Source organism: Brachionichthys hirsutus, chromosome 7, assembly GCF_040956055.1.
Source record: "Brachionichthys hirsutus isolate HB-005 chromosome 7, CSIRO-AGI_Bhir_v1, whole genome shotgun sequence".
In the NCBI taxonomy this organism is placed as follows: domain Eukaryota; kingdom Metazoa; phylum Chordata; class Actinopteri; order Lophiiformes; family Brachionichthyidae; genus Brachionichthys; species Brachionichthys hirsutus.
In genome coordinates, this window is record NC_090903.1 from 15,987,354 (window position 1) to 16,006,051 (window position 18,698).

Consider the following 18,698-nt stretch of genomic DNA (forward strand, 5'->3'; position numbering starts at 1 on the left):
AGACGGAGTCAGACGGAGACAGACGGAGACAGACAGACGGAGACAGACGGAGACAGACAGACGGAGTCAGACGGAGTCAGACGGAGACAGACGGAGACAGACGGAGACAGACGGAGACAGACGGAGCTCAGCAGTGAAAGGCTTCAAGCAGGGGCGGGTCATTCGTACTGGGCCGGGCGACGCCCTCCTGATTCTGCCTCCTCTTCCTCCAGCTCGTCCAGCCCGATGCTTGCGACCTGCCATGACCCCACCAGGACCTGTGATACCCGACACCTGACAGAAACACACGTCATGGTGCCTAAAAGAAATGTTAACATTATAAATAACATTTATTCCCTTCCTCCTCTAGAATGGCAGCACCTGGAAATGTTGACTTTTTAAACTGCTTTACAGCTAACTAACCCAACCTTAGCTAGAGCTCAGAGTAACTTACCTCAATGCAAACAGCTAACTAACCCAACCTTAGCTAGAGCTCAGAGTAACTTACCTCAATGCAAACAGCTAACTAACCCAACCTTAGCTAGAGCTCAGAGTAACTTAACCTCAATGCAAACAGCTAACTAACCCAACCTTAGCTAGAGCTCAGAGTAACTCCCCTAGTAACTGCTAGCTATCGATCGCTGCTGCAGTGCGGAATTAAAGCCACAGCAGTTATTTATTTGTTGTTATCAACAATACGTAACTACGGGTACGTAAAAAAAATCATGCGTAAAGAATAAAACTCCTAATAGAACATTACTACTTTCCGTATTTAGTAAATAAAGTGTATCAAATGTTGCTCTGGCGGACAGCCCTCTTGTTTTCAACCCCGGAGCTTACCCTTCCTCTTCCGGGTTTGCGCGTTGACGTCACCACGCTGCAGCGTCCCGAGGCTCGTCCAGCCCGACGAGGCGACTTGAGAGGAAGAAGCGACAACTTTCATTGATCAGGTTTATTATTGTAGTCACGTGTGTTTAGAAATAAACTAGAGCCGCATGCTAAATTAGCTAGCGTGATGCTAACAACAACAGTGTAATGACGTCATGCAGCAATGATGAAACTGAAATTACGAATAAATTAAATGATCTGTAAGGAGATGATCGCTTGATGTTGAAACAGGAAACTGTAGTTCGGCTGGATGACGTCATGGATTATCGTGTTATTGAACGGTCCAGTTGTAGAGCAACTGAAGCGTCTTCGAACCTCACGATAACGCAATCCAAACCCGTTCCGGCACATCCGGTTAGCCTTTCACAATAAAACAATAGTGTTCCTAAAACAGGTTATACCACAGATGACGTCATCCACCGACTTACTTCCAGATATATCACTTATTGGGGATCGATAACAGTTGTCTGAGCTCTACAGCATCGAATGATGGACCAGAACCAGCCGGAACCAGCCGGTCCGGTCTGTCTTTGTGTTTAAAGTGTAACTAGTGCAGCTTATATTTCTGAGGTTAATGTGTATTCAATTGTATATTTAAGGACTGCATTCCTTTTAGATCAATCATTAATCAAATAAAGTTACAAAACAAAACGAAAAGGTCCCGGGAAGCAACCTGGAGACAATCTGAAGCAGCCGAAGACAGAAACATCTGTCCAGCAGCTGCTTTGGTCAGATCCATGACCAGGGCCGTCCCGTCCCGCCCCAGGCTGAGGTTAAAGGTTGAAGCGGTGGAATTCCCTGACTCAGGAATTCGGATCATTTAAAATCACTTATCAAAACTTCATTTTGGAGAAAAAGCGTTTGGATATTTCTAGAACACGTTTATCAGTTTATTTTATGGTTTTTAATTTGGTACCATTCTGCTATGTTTCATCTTGTTTTCACCAGTTTAAACAACTTAAGATTTATTTTTTCAATGATGATGATGAAAAATAACAACAGCAATAAATTCGAATAATACGTGCACTTATTTTTCCTTCAGGATCATCGCTGACCTCCGTCCAGGTGACTTCGCTCGTTTCTCCCAACAGACATCATGAGCAAGGTTGCCGTGGTAACAGGCAGTAACAAGGGCATCGGCCTGGCCGTCGTCAGAGCGCTCTGCCAGCAGTTTGAAGGAGACGTTTTCCTCACGGCCAGAGACCAGTAGGTCGCTCACCTGGGGACACCTGGGGACACCGGGACACAGTCTGTCCCTGCAGCTGCATCGGTTCAGGTTGTCCATACGTGTCCCCCCGTTACAACTAAGGAGTGAATGCTAACCTGTTTACAGGGGGCGTGGCCAGGAGGCCGTGACGTCTCTGGCCTCGCAAGGATTGGACGCCAAGTTTCACCAGCTGGACATCGATGACCCGAGCAGCGTCACTGCAGCTGCTGCTTTCTTCAAGGAGACGTATGGAGGAGTGGACGTCCTGATCAATAACGCTGGGATAGCCTTCAAAGGTGTGATTACGTCATCTATCCGTCGGCTGCTGTGACGGCTCCTCGCCGCCCAAACATGTAAAGCTGCTGACTCCTCCCCTCCAGGGGCGGACACCACTCCGTTCAGCGTTCAGGCCCAGGTGACCCTCAAGACCAACTTCTTCTCCACCAGGAACATGCTGACCCACTTCCTGCCGCTCATCCGCCCTGGAGGTGTGTTCACGGAGAAGTAGCTGGGCGCACAAAGAGAGGGCGGAGCTTAGATCCAGCCAACATTACAACCTGAGACAGTTACAACAGGCGTATGTGTGTGTGTGTGTGCGTGTGTGTGTGTGTGCGTGTGTGTGTGTGCGTGTGTGTGTGTGTGTGTGCGTGTGTGTGCGTGTGTGCGTGTGTGTGTGTGTGTGTGTGTGTGTGTGCGTGTGTGTGTGTGTGTGCGTGTGTGTGTGTGTGTGCGTGTGTGTGTGTGTGCGTGTGTGTGTGTGCGTGTGTGTGTGTGTGTGTGTGTGTGTGTGTGTGTGTGTGCGTATGTGTGTGTGTGTGTGCGTGTGTGTGTGTGTGCGTATGTGTGTGTGTGTTGTGCGTGTGTGTGTGTGTGTGTGTGTGTGTGTGCGTGTGTGCGTGTGTGTGTGTGTGTGTGTCCTAGGCAGAGTCGTGAACCTCTGCAGCTTACTCGGTTCACGCGTCTTGAACCAGTGCAGCCCCGCCCTCCAGCAGCGTTTCCGTAGCGATGAGATCACAGAGGAGGACGTGTTGGACCTGATGCACCGATTCATCGATGAGACCCAGAAGGGCGAGCACAAGCGGGCCGGCTGGCCTGACTCGGCGTACGGCGTGTCCCACATTGGATTAACGGTAGGACAGAAGACGCCGTCTGGACGGGTGAGACAGACGTTGATCGTCCGTCTGTGTTTCAGACGCTGTCCATGATCCTGGCTCGCCGTCTGTCCGAGGAGAGACCGACTGACGGGGTAATCGATCTGATATCGTCCTCGCCGTTTTCATTTCCCAGCGTCTGTAGCTCCTCCCTGCTGCGTTTTCATTGGTCGATGTCCTCCCAGATCCTGCTGAACGCCTGTTGTCCCGGTTGGGTCCGCACCGACATGGCTGGCCCGAAGGCGCCCAAGTCGCCTGACGAGGGCGCCGTTACCCCCGTGTACCTGGCGATGCTCCCGCCCGGCGCCACAGAACCCCACGGAAAGTTTGTCTCTGACAAACGGGTTCAGGAGTGGTGAAGGGGTTAACGGCCTGCAAGCACCGTCAGAAAATCCAAGTGAAGAAATGGATCCTTCTGGATGGATCTGAAAACCATCGTACCGGTACCAGCACCAGCACCAGTACTACACACGGTACTGAATCCTGCAACATGACTCCAAGCCCCTCCCCCTGTGAACCCCCCAGAAGTGCTGTAATAACACAACCGGGCTCAGAGGAATAAAGACAACGAGACACTCCGTTCCATTTCCAGCATTTATTAAGTGCAAAAGAATATTAATGATATTGAATCGCAGAGGAGAAACAGGAAGTGCCTCCTGCACGATGAGTAGAATATTATAGACGTGGGAGGCCCTCTGTGAAACATAAATATTCACTTTGCTTTATCAAAGTTGTATTAAAAATAACACGACAGTACGAGTCGGCTCCAACTTTGGACTTGTGGATATAAATGCTGCGTTACGTAGAAGTTACACTCGGATCATGTACATGTACTGCACACGTACTGACCAGCTCCAGAAGCTCTCGGGTTTCCCTTATCGGTTCTCTCTCTCCAGACCGCATCTCGTAAAAATGTACAGGAATGGAAGGAGCGTTACGGTTCAGACACTAAACGTTCAAATATATCCATCTCAAGACAATTTCCAGTCCTTTTTTGACTACAAAGGCAACGCTGATGGCGACTCAGTAACGCCCTCTCCTGTCCACCGTACGCTTATACATCTTTGTCTTTCTAAATATCTTCATGCTGAACCTCAGGCCTGCGTTGACGCTCGATATCTGACTGCATCGAGATCGACATGAGAGAACCTTGAGCTCCTCGATCACATATCGTCATTTAAACGCTCTTTAACGAGCGTTATTTAGCTTTCATATCACCAGGATAATCGCTCAATACTTAAATAATGTTCCAAGTAACACTGGTAGACCTGCCCGTTTCTAACATATACACACAAGACGTTAATAAATGTTAACCCTGAAGAGTATTAAACCTGTTAAAGACTAAAAACAGTGCGTTTAGAGTCCAACCAAGGCACGACCGTGGCTGCCGTTGTCCTTGCTATGACACCTTTGGTACCGCAAGGTTCTTCTTAATTTACACACAAAGGTTTGTCCGGACTTTGGCACGTAAAGCTCTAGTAAAGACGATCATGAAGCTAGACCTGATCCTCTTCTCCTCTTAAGGTTCTCCGGGTTCCTCTAAAAACATGCAATTCAGGCGACTTGATGACTTTAAATTGTCCGTAGTGTGTGCGTGGACGGCTGTCTGTGTGGCCCTGCGGTGCGTTGGCGACACGTCCAAGATGGACCCCACCTTTGTTCCATAGCAACCTGGGAGAAAATGGATGGATGGATCTCTGAGGCCAGAAAAGTGGAAATATTGGGTCGAAACAATCGCAAGGATTAACAGTTTTAAAAGACAAATGTATAAAAACACAGTTTACCAGCAACTGCATGTAACAAGGAATCATTTAAAGAGATTGATCAAAAAGAAGAGTCTCGTGTTCCGCCCCCCCCCCCGGCTGATGTCGCTGCCATTTCTACGACTTTCTAGCTGAGGAAATGGAGTTAAAAAGAAATCTCCTTTCCTCTTTTGCCCGAATCTGTCAGATGCTCTCAGAGGCAAAGACGGCGTCCAAAAAGGAGAAGTCTCACATGGCAACGAGCGGCAGGACAATGTCCCGGTCCAACCTGGTCTCAGGGGACGGCCCCCGTTCGCAGCCAGCCCCCCGCTACAGTCATATTGATAAGGAGTTGCCATTAAGGTGGCTCGGCGGCAGGCTGAGGCTGAGATGAGGGTTGAGGCCTCTCAGAGCAGGCCGAGAGGAAGGGGCTGAACAGTCCGTGCTGAGGTCAGAGGTCACAGCGCTGTTGCTGTTGGCCAAGCGGCGGAAGACAAAGTGGAACGTGGCGGCCTGTGAGTGGCCGAGGAGCTCGGCCTTGATCTTCTGAGGGTGGGTGTCCGGGGCCAGCTGCTGGCTGCTGCCGTTCATCACCAGAAACAGGCCGTACTCCTCAGGGTCCGCCACGTTGAACTTCTGGGCGCACAGCTGGCACACCTCGTCCACGGTGGCGTGAGGCCGCACCGGCAGCGTCTTGGCTGTGCAGCCACTGTCCAGCTCCTGCAAAGCCACCCGGAGGTAGTTCTGAGGGGGAGACGAGAACATAGTCCTGGTGAGTTCACACCGAACCCAAATACAGATCCTGAGTGAATGGGGGGGGGGGGTGAGTCAGTCTTAGAGATCTTTGGTTCTGGTTCGTCTCACCTGGAAGTCGTCGATGGACGGGCTGCAGCGGACGGTGGTGCGTCGGCGGTGCCACTGGTGGAGCGTGTCTTTGGTTTCGCAGCTCAGCGCTCTGGCTGCCTGCTCTTCTTGGAAGTTACGGATCAGTGACATGGCTCCATAGGCGCTGGTCAGGTAGTAGCCACCTGGACACACAACACAGACAGACCGTGAACAATGGAAGATGGGCGGTCCAGGTTCTCCCGGAGGAAGCGAGAAAGCAGACCTTCTCCATGGAGCAGCGCGGGGTCCAGGAGCTCCATCATGTAGAGGATCTCATTGTCCAGCTGGGGCATGTCACACTGGGCCAGCACGTAGGTCAGCATGGGCAGGAAGTCGTCTGCTCCGTACAGGCGCCCTGAGGGGCACCAGATCAGGCCCGATTCAGGCTTTGCATCCTAAATGTGACGCTGGTGTCGACTGAACTGAACTCTACACGCTCTGCTCACCTGAACTGTCCTCCATGAGGGTGTAGATGAGTTTGCAGACGCTCAGCAAGGTGGAGACCTTCTTCTCGGGGGAGTACAGTTTAATCATGGCGTAGAACTTGTGCTTGATCTTCACTGTAGCCGCTCGGTCTGGGGCAGCATGTCGGCCACGCCCATTTCATGCGGCTGCCGGGACTTGGCCAATGCCAAGTTCTCCTTCAATTCACGCCACGCCCCACTGTGCACCTGGAACTCCTGCAGGGCCACCATCACCACCGGCTTCAGCGGCTTCAGGACGCATTTGAGCAGGGACTTCTCCAGGACGCGGTCTGCAGTAGGAGGGGTGGGATTTATAACGCTGACTGCTAAAGTCTTTGTAGCCACGCCTCTACGGCAGGCTAATTGCTAACCGTTGGCCAGCTAATCTTCCCTTGTCAGCACTACTAAGCAGCCCTTTATTTATGGGGCCACCATCCGACAGATAGGACAGATGTATGTTTGAGTCTTTCTGAATGGTCCATGTCATCCTGCACTTTGTGATTGTGTTACCGTTGTTGTTGACCTCTGCTGCAAACAAATGTCCCCAAATGTCCCCTTGAGGGACAATAAAGCTCTGAACTGAACTGGTCTGATGAGGAAATGTGCATTGAGTCGTCTTTTTTTATCCAGAGCTCTACTGGTCGTTCACACAGACAGTGTTAGCATAAAGTTCTGCTAGCTCAGCTGACCAGTGCGTACCATGCTATCATGAACAGGACCGCTGCAAGCCTGCAGGCTCGGGCCCTAACCCCAACCCCAGGGGCCCTAACCCGGGGCCATGTGTGAGTGCTGCTGCTGAACTTCCACCACACAGGTTTTAGTCAGCGCTTAATTTCAGCTCTTCTCGTTTAAATGCCCCCTTACTGGTGTTACTAAAAATAACTGCTCCCCCCATGCCTGCTAATATGTCTGCCGTGTCTGAGCCTCAGCACCAATCCCGACGTCCTCATTGCATAACAGCATGTCGGGATTCGTCCAACAACCCTAGCACTGATGTTTGGCTACGTGCAAAGCCCTCGGCCATCCCATCATACCAACAAACAGAGCTTCACCGTGAGTCTGCTGGAGAAGAGCCTGAGAATGAGCCAAGACAAGGAACGCCCCCCCCCCCGCCCCCGCCCCCCCCCGCCCTGCCTGAACGTCCTGAACACAAGCACACATGCTGGTTGTTGAGTGGGCGTGACACAACAACATCATGGTCATATCTGAAACTCTGACTGTCTCCTCTGGCAATAAGCACCCCCCCCCCCCAAAAAAAAGGGAGATGTCATGTCTTGAACTTCATTTGGGCACGCTTGTCACCTCCAGCTGTTGGTTCAACTCGGTAAAGTTGCATTACAGTAGCTATATTGAGTCTGGAAGGAGAGAGAGAGAGAGAGGAAGGGCGGGGCTGGCCTCAGATCAGAGCCCCTCCCGCTGACTGGAGCCGTTATCCACATGCATCTGGACCGGCGCTACAACAACAAACCGTTGTGCAACTCGTCCCAGAAAGACGGAACCAGAAGGCCCGGCCACAGCTACCACTTCCACTTCCACTTCCACCTCCACTTCCACTTCCTCAACCAGTGCTGTTAGATGTCTTTCTGACTGTGGTTGGGGTTTAACTTCACCACATGTTAGTTCTAGACCGGCTCACTGATAGTAATGTACGAGACGTGAACCCTGAGCCAGCGCTGAGGGCTTAGAACGGAGCGGAGCGGTTCTCCAGAGAACCCTCTTTCCGACGTTCGTCTTCCTGTCATTGTGTTATGAGATTGAATAATGGGTTCTTATGACAAAGGGAAGTGAAAATGACATTTAATACTAATCTAATCTAATAGCATTCTAATACTAATGTTAAACATTGGTATTAGAATGAAGGATTATAGTTTCAAAGGTTAATCCTGATTTATGAGCGCATTAATACATGCTAACTGCTAAAGTATTGAAGTGAACACTGTTTCTGCAATAACTGCTTCCTGTGACGCAGCGTTTCCATGACAATGAAGATTTCACACTTCTGTAAAATGATCACTCAATTTTTTGCAAACACGCAAAAATAAATGATGCCAACATTCTTCCTGTTGAGTTGAAGAGGTCACAAATCACGCTGCAAGCAGGACGCATCACGTAAACAGGAAGCTTCCAGCGTGGCGCGACCTTCACGGGTCACCAGGCATCAGCTCTGACCCGTGAAGGTCACCAGGCATCCGGGTCAGAGCTGTCCCTTCTTTGTTCTGGTACTCACCGATCTGGTCTTCAGGAATGAAGCTCTCCATCGGGGGCTCCAGTTCCGAGCTCTGTCGCAGGTAGCTCTTCATCTGACTGATGAACTGGCGGAGAGTCTGCAGCAGCTCCGGTCCAGAGGTGTAGCGGCGCCACGCCTGGGGGGCCGCCCCCTCGCGCATGTAGCCGATGTAATCCTGCACCAGGCAGCCGAAGTACGAGCTTCTGTCCCTGGACAGTTCCACCACCCTGTCGATGGCCCTCCTCTCGGTCATCAGCAGCGAGCTGAAGGCGCTGCTGATCTTGTGAAAGTGCCCTCGCAGCGCCCTGCGCAGCACCAGGGCGCTGGAGCGCCGCCGCGCGCGGTGGCCCGGCGGCACCATGGTCAGGTCCTGATCTTGGTCCTGGTCCTGGTCGCTCTCCAGACCGACACCGTAGTCGTGCTCCATTTCGTCCTCTTCGTCGACGTCCGCGTCGCCCTCCTCCATGCTGCAGTAAGGTAGTCGGGCTGGTGGGAGGGAGAGGGGGAGGTGGGTGTCAAAGTCATCTGCAGTGGGGGGGCTGGGGTCGTGCAGAGGCGGAATGAAGAAGGACAAGGACTGAGAGAAATCCAGAGAGTCCGTGGAACCCGTGGAAACGCTCAAGTCACTGAGTCTCTGACGGCCCCCGGAGTCCTGGCCGGGGGCCCCGGCCGCTTTGGGGTGGGACAGCTTGGCCCGAATAAGAGCCTTCTCTATGGTATTATCCTGCAGCGCCAAGTGGCACTGGGCGTCCTCCTGGCTGGACGGTGGGGGCGAGGAGAGGGACGATAGAGAGACAGGCAGTGGGGGCCGGGGGATCGATATCGGGGAGCTGATGCTGAACCTCTTGGGAGGCGATGATGAGGGGCTGATGCTTAGCGAGGAGCCCAGGCGAGACAGGAGGCCGCCGCCCCTTTCTCTCTCCTTCACCTTTTGTTTGGGGACATTGGTCCAAGAGATCTTCACTGGCATGTTGCGCTGCTGGAGAGGAAGAGCTGAGCGCTTTGCCCCGAAGCGAGGTGGGGGGGGGCGAGGAGGTGGCGACGGTGACACGCCGTCTGCAACACTTAGACTCCGCCTACCGCTGGCAGTTCCAGCGTTAGCTTCCTGTTGCTCCGTGTCTCTGGCGTCACTGCGAGCTGCGCCGCAGACCTGAGGACTGTCCCTGTCGCTCACGCCCCCCCCCCCCAGGTCTGGCTTTGCTAGGCTACGGGGATTTGAAGGGGCGTGGTCCTCGTCTTGTGGTTGATGAACCTTTATGAAGAGAGGATTAATGAAGCAAAGAGCACCGTTGACTTGGCTACGCTCAAGCTCCGATGGGGTACGAGTTCGAATCCATGGCTGCCTTGGCGTAGTTACCAAAGAGGCGGGCCTCTGAGCAGGAGGGGGCGGTCTGTCAGGAGCGGCCAACCTAAGGGAGACTGAGCCCTTCCATTGCTGGCACAACTCGGCATCCCAGAAACCTGCGGGAGACAGAAAGAGTTCACCTCTAACCCATCCAGGGTTAATAGGAGCCAGCCACAAAGGGGCGCCCCCCCACCCCCCCCCCCCCAGTGTGAGCCTTGCTTCAGCAGCCTTTCCACCGGGTTTCAGACTCAATAATTAAAACCCCAACCCAAAATCTGGGGATAGCACCGAACTAACTAATTTTAATTAATTCATGGAACAAATCAAAAAATGATTCTCATTACACCGAGGGCCAACAATTAGGGGGGGGGGGGACTTCATAATAAATTGCACTGTCTGGTGCTTTTATTTTGTCATACAACGCATTGAGGGTTGCTCAGCTCCATTAAAGGAAAGGCTAATCACAAGCTAAGGCTAATCGGACTCGGCAGTCCCGATTAATCTGGGACAATAAGACCAAACAGGAAGTAATCAGACACCAATGACGTCATCGTTAAGTCGTACGGTCAGCATCACAGCCTGGGGGGGGGGGCTGGAAGACGCTCTCCTTCCTGTCAGCTTTGTCTCTCTGGCAGTTCTTTTGTTAGTTGATTATAACCGTGAACTCAGTGAGCTACGCTAAAGCAGCTACGCTAAAGCAGCTACGCTAAAGCCAGTTTAATGCACATCCTACAGTTACAGGCACTGACAAAGACATGCTAACTGGGAGGAGGAAAACAGCACCAGGCTAATAGAGTTCAAGCTGGGGGGGGGAGGGGGGGGGCAGTACTCACTGATTCAGGGCTCTCACGAGAACTTCTCCGACACACGCTGTCTCTGCTCAAGCTGGATCTGGACTGACTCCTCCGGTTTGTGACTCACTGCTGCTAGCATGTCTGTGGGCGGGCGGTTAGCGCAGCATTCCTGCCTGCTCCCTCCCTCCCCAGTGGGGGTTTCACACTGGCAAACGCTCCAATCGTTGCCCATTAACGCTACAGTCCGTTTATTAATATCCTTCCATTTGGTTCTGCTACTTGTTTTAATCAGTTATTATTCTATGAATATTCTACGAGATACTCTTGGAACATTTTTGTGATGAATATCAGCCAATGCGTTTTGCTGATGCAGTAGAAATCCAACCGCAGGTCATTAATCTGGACCAGGAGGCCCCCGGCGTGCCGTTTGGCCCTCTGGGCATGGAGCCTGTGCTTGAGGCGGGCTTTACGCGGGTCGACTCTTTACGCACAGCAGAAACCGAGTCCGTTTGGGTGCCGTGTGTTTTGTTTTTCGCAGATGAAGCCACAAACCTTTCAGGAGACGCCGTATTCTCACGACTATATTAGAGCGTGCAAAAACCTCATGCAACATTTGTTAGCGTGATACATGCTATTGTTTGCCACTGCCTGAAGTGAAGAACCGTAACCTGCGTCATCACATTTAAACACTGTAAAGGATTAGAATAGAATATAGAAAGCTTTATTGTCATTGCTGTGGATATACAACGAGATTACCCGTATTGCATACTTGTTCCTCAAGCGTATACTCTATTGAATGAGAAATGACAGAGCTAACCTGCGCCAAGTTTAGCGACCTCCGCAAGGTCAGCGGGCGTCCTTGCTGAGGCGATGGCCTCTGGAAGCTTCAGCGTGAAAGGCAGCACATCCCTAGGAAAACGGGAGAACGTGCAGTGAAACAGAGAGCGACTCGGTTAATAGCGAAAAGGAGAACGGAGCAAAGAGGGCGGGACTAAGAGACTCAGAGCGGGAGTCACTGTGCTGCCCAAGGAGGAGCGTGGCTCCGTTGGGTTGCTGGTTCTGGCCGAGCTACCCTATGCCAGCTGCTCATCTGTGGGTCCTGAACAGGACGTAGATGCTTTGGAAAAGCTTTAGTAAAGCAAACCGAGCGATGGACTCACCTGCTGATACAGCAGAAAGCCACGAGACGGAAAAGGTCTGCGAAGCTCAGGCCCGATCCTTCCACAGAGAACGCTGTTGGAGCCAGAAGAAGGACAAGGACCTCAAACAACAATCAAACATCTGACCACTCTGGTCCAAACAGGTCCGGCTGAAGGGCAGAGATGTTTACATCGTCTTTATAATCCCTAAATTAACCGTAAGGACAGCAAAATCACACGTGTTTCAGAAACGGCAGAAATGAAAACAACCACTTTCGTCCTCTGGGCTGAATAAAGCATTCTGAGTGTGTGTGTGTGTGTGTGTGTGTGTGTGTGTGTGTGTGCACGTTCTGTAAACGCGTAGTCAAAACGCTGGCAGTCAAAGACAGAGAACAATGGACGATGTCTGACAAAGGAGGGACGTCCTCGTCCATCACGTCTCATCTAATCACCCTTGTACACGTTGATGAAGTGTTTAAACACCAGACTACACTCGTTGCAGTGGTGAGGTGTGTATAATATACGAATACGATGGAGTACACGCTCTCAGCGATCGTCAGAAGTCAGCGCTCCAGACCAAAGGAACATTTAAATGAACACACAGCGTTCTATATAAATGCAAGCGTAATTGAGAAACATGAGAACACTGTTTAGAAAATGTCTTTAGTTTAGTTTGGGCAGAATTTAAAATATTGTGAATAACGGAAATATTGGAAGCAGAAGTCTTCTTCCTCTTTGTTTAATGATCGCTTCAGGCCACGCCCTGTCCTGGCTGTCGGTAGCAGGTCAACCTCACTGGGCAAGCATTTGGAAATTCCAGTTTAGTGTGTGTGTGCACAGGTGCAACAGGAACGCGCGTCACGTTCGGCGCAGGCCATGTTAGCATTGGTACAGGAAAGTCCCTGGTATTCAGGTGAGACCAATCAGGGACGAGGGGAGGGTCAAAACGGAAATGACGTGTTTTCAGTGTCTCCATTCATGGACTCCAAAAAGCCCCTTCAGTGAGTTCAGCAGCAGCGTTGACCGTTAACGTCCCCGTCCAGAGAGACCGAGGCCGTCGCTACACGACCACGAGTGAAGCAGCTTGCTTTACGGCAGATCTGACCACTGGATGGCGTCGTATTCTCCTGATAAACCTATTGATTACGGTATATCCACACCCGGTGAAGACCAATCCCGCCTCCCCATCGACCTGTTTCACGGTGCTTACTGTACTGGCTCTCCTTCACAGGGAAGTCTTTGACAGCAGCTGCAGAGTCTTTGTCCATGCGGAGAGAAATGACTTTCCTCTGCTGGCTGCTGGACTTCCTTACCAGAAACGTCTGGAGGGAAATAAACATCCCATTAGATTTACTGAAGAACTGTGACATCCTTTCCTTTTGATAGTTCCTTCACTTACGGCGGATTCTTCATCAGTATTGTTGAATTTTATTTCAAAATAACAAAGCTCGTTTTATCATATTAATAATAATGCGTTGCTTTTATAGAGCGCTTTTCTGGGCACCCAAAGACGCTTTACATTGTGCAGTATTCATTCAGTCCACACTGTGGCGCGCTAGGACTGTAGCCACAGCTGCCCTGGTTGTGCTTTCTGTTGCTCTGGGTGTGGAGAAGTTTCAAACAGAAGTTCTAAGTCGACCCAATAGCTGCTGTGGCCTCACCCCGGCGGGTTGGCTCTGCAGCAGGTGACATGCCTCCTGGTCACTGAGTCCCAGCTGCAGCCACACAGCGTGAGTACGCACGAGTCGGTCCAGAACCCCGAGACGCCTGTGGAGGGAGTCGTAGCCCGAATCTCTCACTCCAGCCAGGTGGGCTCCAGTCCCAGCACAAGGCGAAGCCCGCAGGAAGAGACCTCCCAGCTCGGCGTCCAGCCTTACAAGCAGAGCAGCAAACACGAGAAAGCGTATCACAGGTACCTTCATCCAAAGCTGTCACAGCAAACATTTGTCTTCAGAACAATGACCTTTGACCCCACGTTTGTCTCTCAAATGCAATACTCTGCCCAAACCTCTCTTTAGCACAAAAAGAAACTCCTGAATAATAAATGCGATGTCTCTGACTGGTTACGCACATCGCAGCAAAAACACGGCGGCTCAAGTTAACAGCGTTTCCGCTTTGGTTAAACCGTGAGAACAATGGGAAATACCAGGACAATGAGACGTCATCTTGCAACGATGCAAATACCATTTCTGACAGTTCCTTTCATATGCACCGCTGAATTTTCTTCAGAAGCTTTTGAAGTTCAAGATGTTACCTTGGTGAAGGTAGTAAAAACATACAATACATAGTCCCTGGAGAATGTGTCCTATTATTCCAGAGAGACACTGGGAATCACTATCCAACATGTCCAGTAACACAAACGTGAAGACCTCTCAATGGTGTCCTCTGCTGGTAGCCATGGTGAATTACACTTCTTTGATGATGATGAATATATTTATTGGAGAAAATGTTAGAGTACAAGTACAGTCACACAGTAGCATGTATTACAGTACAAGTACAGTCAAGCATCCTGTCTAAGAGGAGCATTTCTAAAAAGCCTTTGCGGTCTTGTTTCCGTTGAAAGTCCTTCGTACATAAATCATCGACATTTAACAATACAAATAAAACTAATATTAAATTACTCCACAGATGCAAAATAACAATAAATTAAAAAGACACTTAATATATGGTGGACCAAAAGGGGGGGGGGTCCATCCATTGATCCGGAGAGAGTCGTGATGACTATCTCCGTTTCTGTCCCCTAAAAGGTGTATTTTTAGGGCCGTTTTGAAGGAGGCCAAAGAGGTGCATGTTTGGAGGGGAGGAGTCAAACAGTTCCACCCTTGGGGGGCAGTATTGTAAAAAGATGATTTACCCATGTTGGTCCTATAGGAGGGGGTAATCAGGTTGTTGTTTGAGCTCCCTCTAGTGTTGTGGCTGTGGGTGTCACTAAATCTGTGGAGGTGTTTATTCAGGTATAACTTTTTCTTTCATCTTGTCCCGTGAGGGGTCGCCACAGCAACCCAACCTTCTCCACTTCACCCTGTCCTTTGCATCGTCCCCCCCAACACCAGCCACTCTCATGTCCTCCCTCACTACGTCCATGTCTCTTCTCCTGGGTCGTCCTCTAGTCCTGTCCTTTGCATCGTCCCCCCCAACACCAGCCACTCTCATGTCCTCCCTCACTACGTCCATGTCTCTTCTCCTGGGTCGTCCTCTAGTCCTGTTCCCTGGCAGTTCCATCCTCAGCATCCTTCTACCGATATAGTCCCTGTCTCTCCTCTGGACATGTCCAAACCATCAAAGTCTGGTCTCTCTGACCTCGTCTCCAAAACGTCTAACCTTCACTGTCCCTCTTATTGTCTCATTCCTAATCCTGTCCAACCTGGTCCCTCCCAAGGAGAACCTCAGCATCTCTGGCAGTATATTTTTCAAGTGCCAAGATTTGACATTGGAGCATGTAATTGTATGGATGCACACACACACACACACACACACACACACACACACGCACACGCACACACAATGAGCTCACCTGAGGAGTGTGTCTGCGTTGTTGTCTCTCTCTGGAGGTTTAGTCTTTTCCCCCATTTCCTTCTTTAAAGTGCCAATTTCACAGGCAAATGAGTCGATCAGCTACAAAAAGACATTTTAAGGTTAATTGTTTTTAAATAATAATCATTTTCCCCCACAATGTGTGTTTTGTGGTTTATTCCTCAGTATATTTAATTACGGGGAGCATGATGAAGCGCTCAGCACCAGCTTCCTGGGCGTGGCCTCAATAACCACACTGAAAACCTTTCCAGAGAACTCTTCCTCCATAGCTTTTGTCTCAGAGAAAGTGCACGTAAGTACGTGCTGGAGAGCGTTCCCGGTACTTTCACTTCCCTCTGATCTGTCTCGTTGGGCAACATCAGCTGCTTGACCAGAGCGAGAGCAATCAGGGGAAATGCCACGCCCCCAACGCGTGCGGCGGAACCGCATCGGTCGTTCCTCAATAACGGAAACGAGATGAATCGTTCCTGCACGGTAAATCAGGGGTTCCAATCCCAGCTCTGACTGACCACATGTCAAAGTGTCCTTGGGCAAGACACCGAACCCCAAACTGCGGGTGAATGTGTGTGTGAATGGGTGAATGTGAGGCCTCATGTGAAGCGCCTTATGAGTGCAGAACATCTTAAAGTTATATCAATGTGTAACTACGTGTATCTGAACAACAGATAACATTTACATAAAAGTGTGGAGAGCAGGAAAAACAAGATTCAATTCAATTTTATTTTATTTCTATAATTATGAATATAACATTTAAGCATGATAAGCTATTCCACCGTGATGGGGCCTGAGGGGGAAATGACCCGTTGGTCTCTGAGCCCGAATACCCCCAAGCAGGGCCGTCAACACTAGCAGCAATCTGCTAGCGGCAATCTGCTAGTGGCGACGTGCTAGCGGCGACGTGCTAGCGGCGACGTGCTAGCGGCGACGTGCTCCTCTGGTCAGCCTCTACAGTCTGAACCGCAGCGTCAGCAAAGACGTGAGGAAAGTGAGGAAGAAGCCAGAGATGAAGATGAAGATGACGATGAAGATGAAGATGAAGATGCAGGACTCTAGACTTGGTCGTTGTGTTCGGTGTCTCTGTGTCAGCTGCGTCGCCATGGCGACAGAGAGAGCGTCTCGCAAAGAGCTCTGTTTTATTTCTGCCGCTGTGCTAATTATTCATTTCATATAAACGCTGCTTCACAATATTTAAACTAATGTCCGCCGTTGCTCCGCCCCCCGCCCAGCGGAGACAGACAGAGCGAAAGCATCTCAATCTCCTCCAGGAGAAGCCTATCTGCAGGTTTAATTACCCCCCCCCCCCCCCCCCCAGACAGCTCTTGGTCCAGGAACGTATGTAAACCAGAATAGAATGCTTGATTCCGGACAGGAACACACCTGGAAGAAGCTGCCGCTCCTGTCAGGCCTGCCGGGCCGGCGGGCGCTGCTGGCGGACATGATGTCTCTGTCGAACTGTCGGCGACATAAAGATGACTTTAGTGAACTTCAAAGGCACACAAAGAGAAAGGGCAGCCGGCTGCTGTTTTTAATCTCAAAAATACTGAATAACCCCGAATTGTGCCCCAAAAGCCAAAAGAAAAATGTGATCATCCAGAATTGAAGAGCAAATGTGATCTGATGTAACGACGACGTCGCCCCCCCGATGTCCCAGCAGCCGACCCCGACCCCAGGGATTGGGACTTACTCCTGCAGTCGGGGTCTCAAAATATCCCCTGAAGTATTTGTACAAGGCACCTGCTGTCAGCCAGTGCGGACAGCAGGTGCCTTGCTTAAGGTTACCTCGGCAGTGCTCTGGAGGTAGACTGAGCTGGGACTCGAACCGGTGGGCTTCTCCGGTTCCCAGCCCAAGGCCCGACCCATTGAGGGGTCGATCCCCTCCGCCAAGGAGCTTCTGGTTCTGTCGCCGCTTGTCTGACTGATGTGTTTATCATTTTGACATTGGAGCAGCCAGTAAGATTAGAATGACGGGCTTTCTGGTGGTAAAATCTAGAATGGCTATTGGAAACAGTCTCTAAACAACGGTGTGCATTAGAAACAGGCAGCAAGAGACACATTGATCTACAGTGCAGATCAATGTGTCTCTTGCTGCCTGTTTCTCCTGTAATGTGTCTCTTGCTGCCTGTTTCTCATGCAATGTGTCTCTTGCTGCCTGTTTCTCCTGTAATGTGTCTCTTGCTGTCTGTTTCTCATGTAATGTGTCTCTTGCTGCCTGTTTCTCGTGTAATGTGTCTCTTGCTGCCTGTTTCTCGTGTAATGTGTCTCTTGCTGCCTGTTTCTCATGCAATGTGTCTCTTGCTGCCTGTTTCTCATGCAATGTGTCTCTTGCTGCCTGTTTCTCATGCAATGTGTCTCTTGCTGCCTGTTTCTCATGTAATGTGTCTCTTGCTGCCTGTTTCTCATGTAATGTGTCTCTTGCTGCCTGTTTCTCATGTAATGTGTCTCTTGCTGCCTGTTTCTCATGTAATGTGTCTCTTGCTGCCTGTTTCTCATGCAATGTGTCTCTTGCTGCCTGTTTCTCATGTAATGTGTCTCTTGCTGCCTGTTTCTCATGTAATGTGTCTCTTGCTGCCTGTTTCTCGTGTAATGTGTCTCTTGCTGCCTGTTTCTCATGTAATGTGTCTCTTGCTGCCTGTTTCTCATGTAATGTGTCTCTTGCTGCCTGTTTCTCATGGGCGTGTGGGAACAGTGACGCTCAGTTAACACGAAAAGTGAAATGTTTCTTATCTCAACGCGACGTTTGCTTTCATAGCTGCTCGTTCAACGACGTCACGCAACAGGTGATCGATTGTACGATATATATAAATATATATAAATATATGTATATATATATATATGTATGTCCCTAAATACAAGTTCAGGACAGGCGAACGCAAAAGAGCTCGCGAGCAGGAGAACGGAATGGAGAAGTGGACTTACGGCTACGGAGAGAGAGTTCTGCTGCGGACGCTAAGACGAGCCGTTATAACGCCCTTCATAGCGCCGCGCGCCGCCGTTACAAGCTGCGACTGCTCAATAACGACGTCGTGGTTTCAGGAGACGACTTTAAGGCAGCAGCTTTGGATTTGGCCGGTTTTCTCCATGTTCCGAAGCGCTTCTTTGTGTCGCTACGGACGTTGAACAACACAGTACTTCCGTTTGTTCTTTTCAAAATAAAATGCCCGTCAGCATGTCTAAATTGTCCTTGGTATCTCTCCACCAACCATCAGACCAACCAGAGTTGATGTGTATGTTTAACTGATCCCTGAATCCATAAATGGGATTTTCAATGTTAAAATGTAATCGTTTTTCCAGACCTCATTCTGGGTCAGATCCGGAAGACATTTTCTTCCTGATCATCTTCCTG

The 18,698-nt window shown here is 50.4% G+C and overlaps 3 protein-coding genes across 4 annotated transcripts in view; 1 reads left to right on the forward strand and 2 right to left on the reverse strand.

The window, feature by feature from the left end:
• setd4 (SET domain containing 4) overlaps positions 1-243 on the reverse strand; it is a gene marked incomplete at its 3' end in the record, with an annotated part of 5,240 nt that extends 4,997 nt beyond the window's left edge. Inside the window, 2 exon segments of the mRNA XM_068740983.1 lie at positions 169-210; positions 213-243. Of these exon segments, the coding sequence (XP_068597084.1) occupies positions 169-210; positions 213-243 (73 nt within the window).
• A 631-nt stretch (positions 244-874) lies between these two features.
• Positions 875-5,045, forward strand: cbr1 (carbonyl reductase 1). Of its 2 annotated transcripts, none has more exons than XM_068741048.1 (7): positions 875-929; positions 1,910-2,073; positions 2,201-2,370; positions 2,455-2,562; positions 2,996-3,204; positions 3,267-3,320; positions 3,411-5,045. In XM_068741048.1, exons 2-7 carry the CDS (start codon positions 1,964-1,966, stop codon positions 3,582-3,584), a joined length of 825 nt encoding a protein of 274 aa, XP_068597149.1. In that variant the 5' UTR covers positions 875-929; positions 1,910-1,963; the 3' UTR covers positions 3,585-5,045. The 2 variants fall into 2 exon arrangements, with proteins under 2 accessions (XP_068597149.1, XP_068597150.1); XM_068741049.1 differs by having other exon boundaries at positions 916-929; positions 1,959-2,073.
• A 258-nt stretch (positions 5,046-5,303) lies between these two features.
• LOC137895510 (ras and Rab interactor 2-like) lies at positions 5,304-16,792 on the reverse strand. Its single transcript, XM_068740985.1, is given in 12 exon segments — positions 5,304-5,711; positions 5,832-5,995; positions 6,076-6,207; positions 6,299-6,433; positions 6,436-6,606; positions 8,544-10,004; positions 11,500-11,591; positions 11,843-11,915; positions 13,032-13,143; positions 13,483-13,693; positions 15,336-15,436; positions 16,733-16,792. Coding segments are annotated over 12 exon segments (3,120 nt in total).
• Between the last annotated feature and the right edge of the window lie 1,906 nt (positions 16,793-18,698).

Excerpts from the sequence above, each read along its gene's own strand:
- cbr1 (XM_068741048.1), top strand. The coding sequence starts at position 1,964 with ATGAGCAAGGTTGCCGTGGTAACAGGCAGTAACAAGGGCATCGGCCTG. Across the intron at positions 2,074-2,200 it reads TTCCTCACGGCCAGAGACCA|GGGGCGTGGCCAGGAGGCCG; the intron begins GTAGGTCGCTCA and ends ACCTGTTTACAG. Across the intron at positions 2,563-2,995 it reads GCCGCTCATCCGCCCTGGAG|GCAGAGTCGTGAACCTCTGC; the intron begins GTGTGTTCACGG and ends TGTGTGTCCTAG.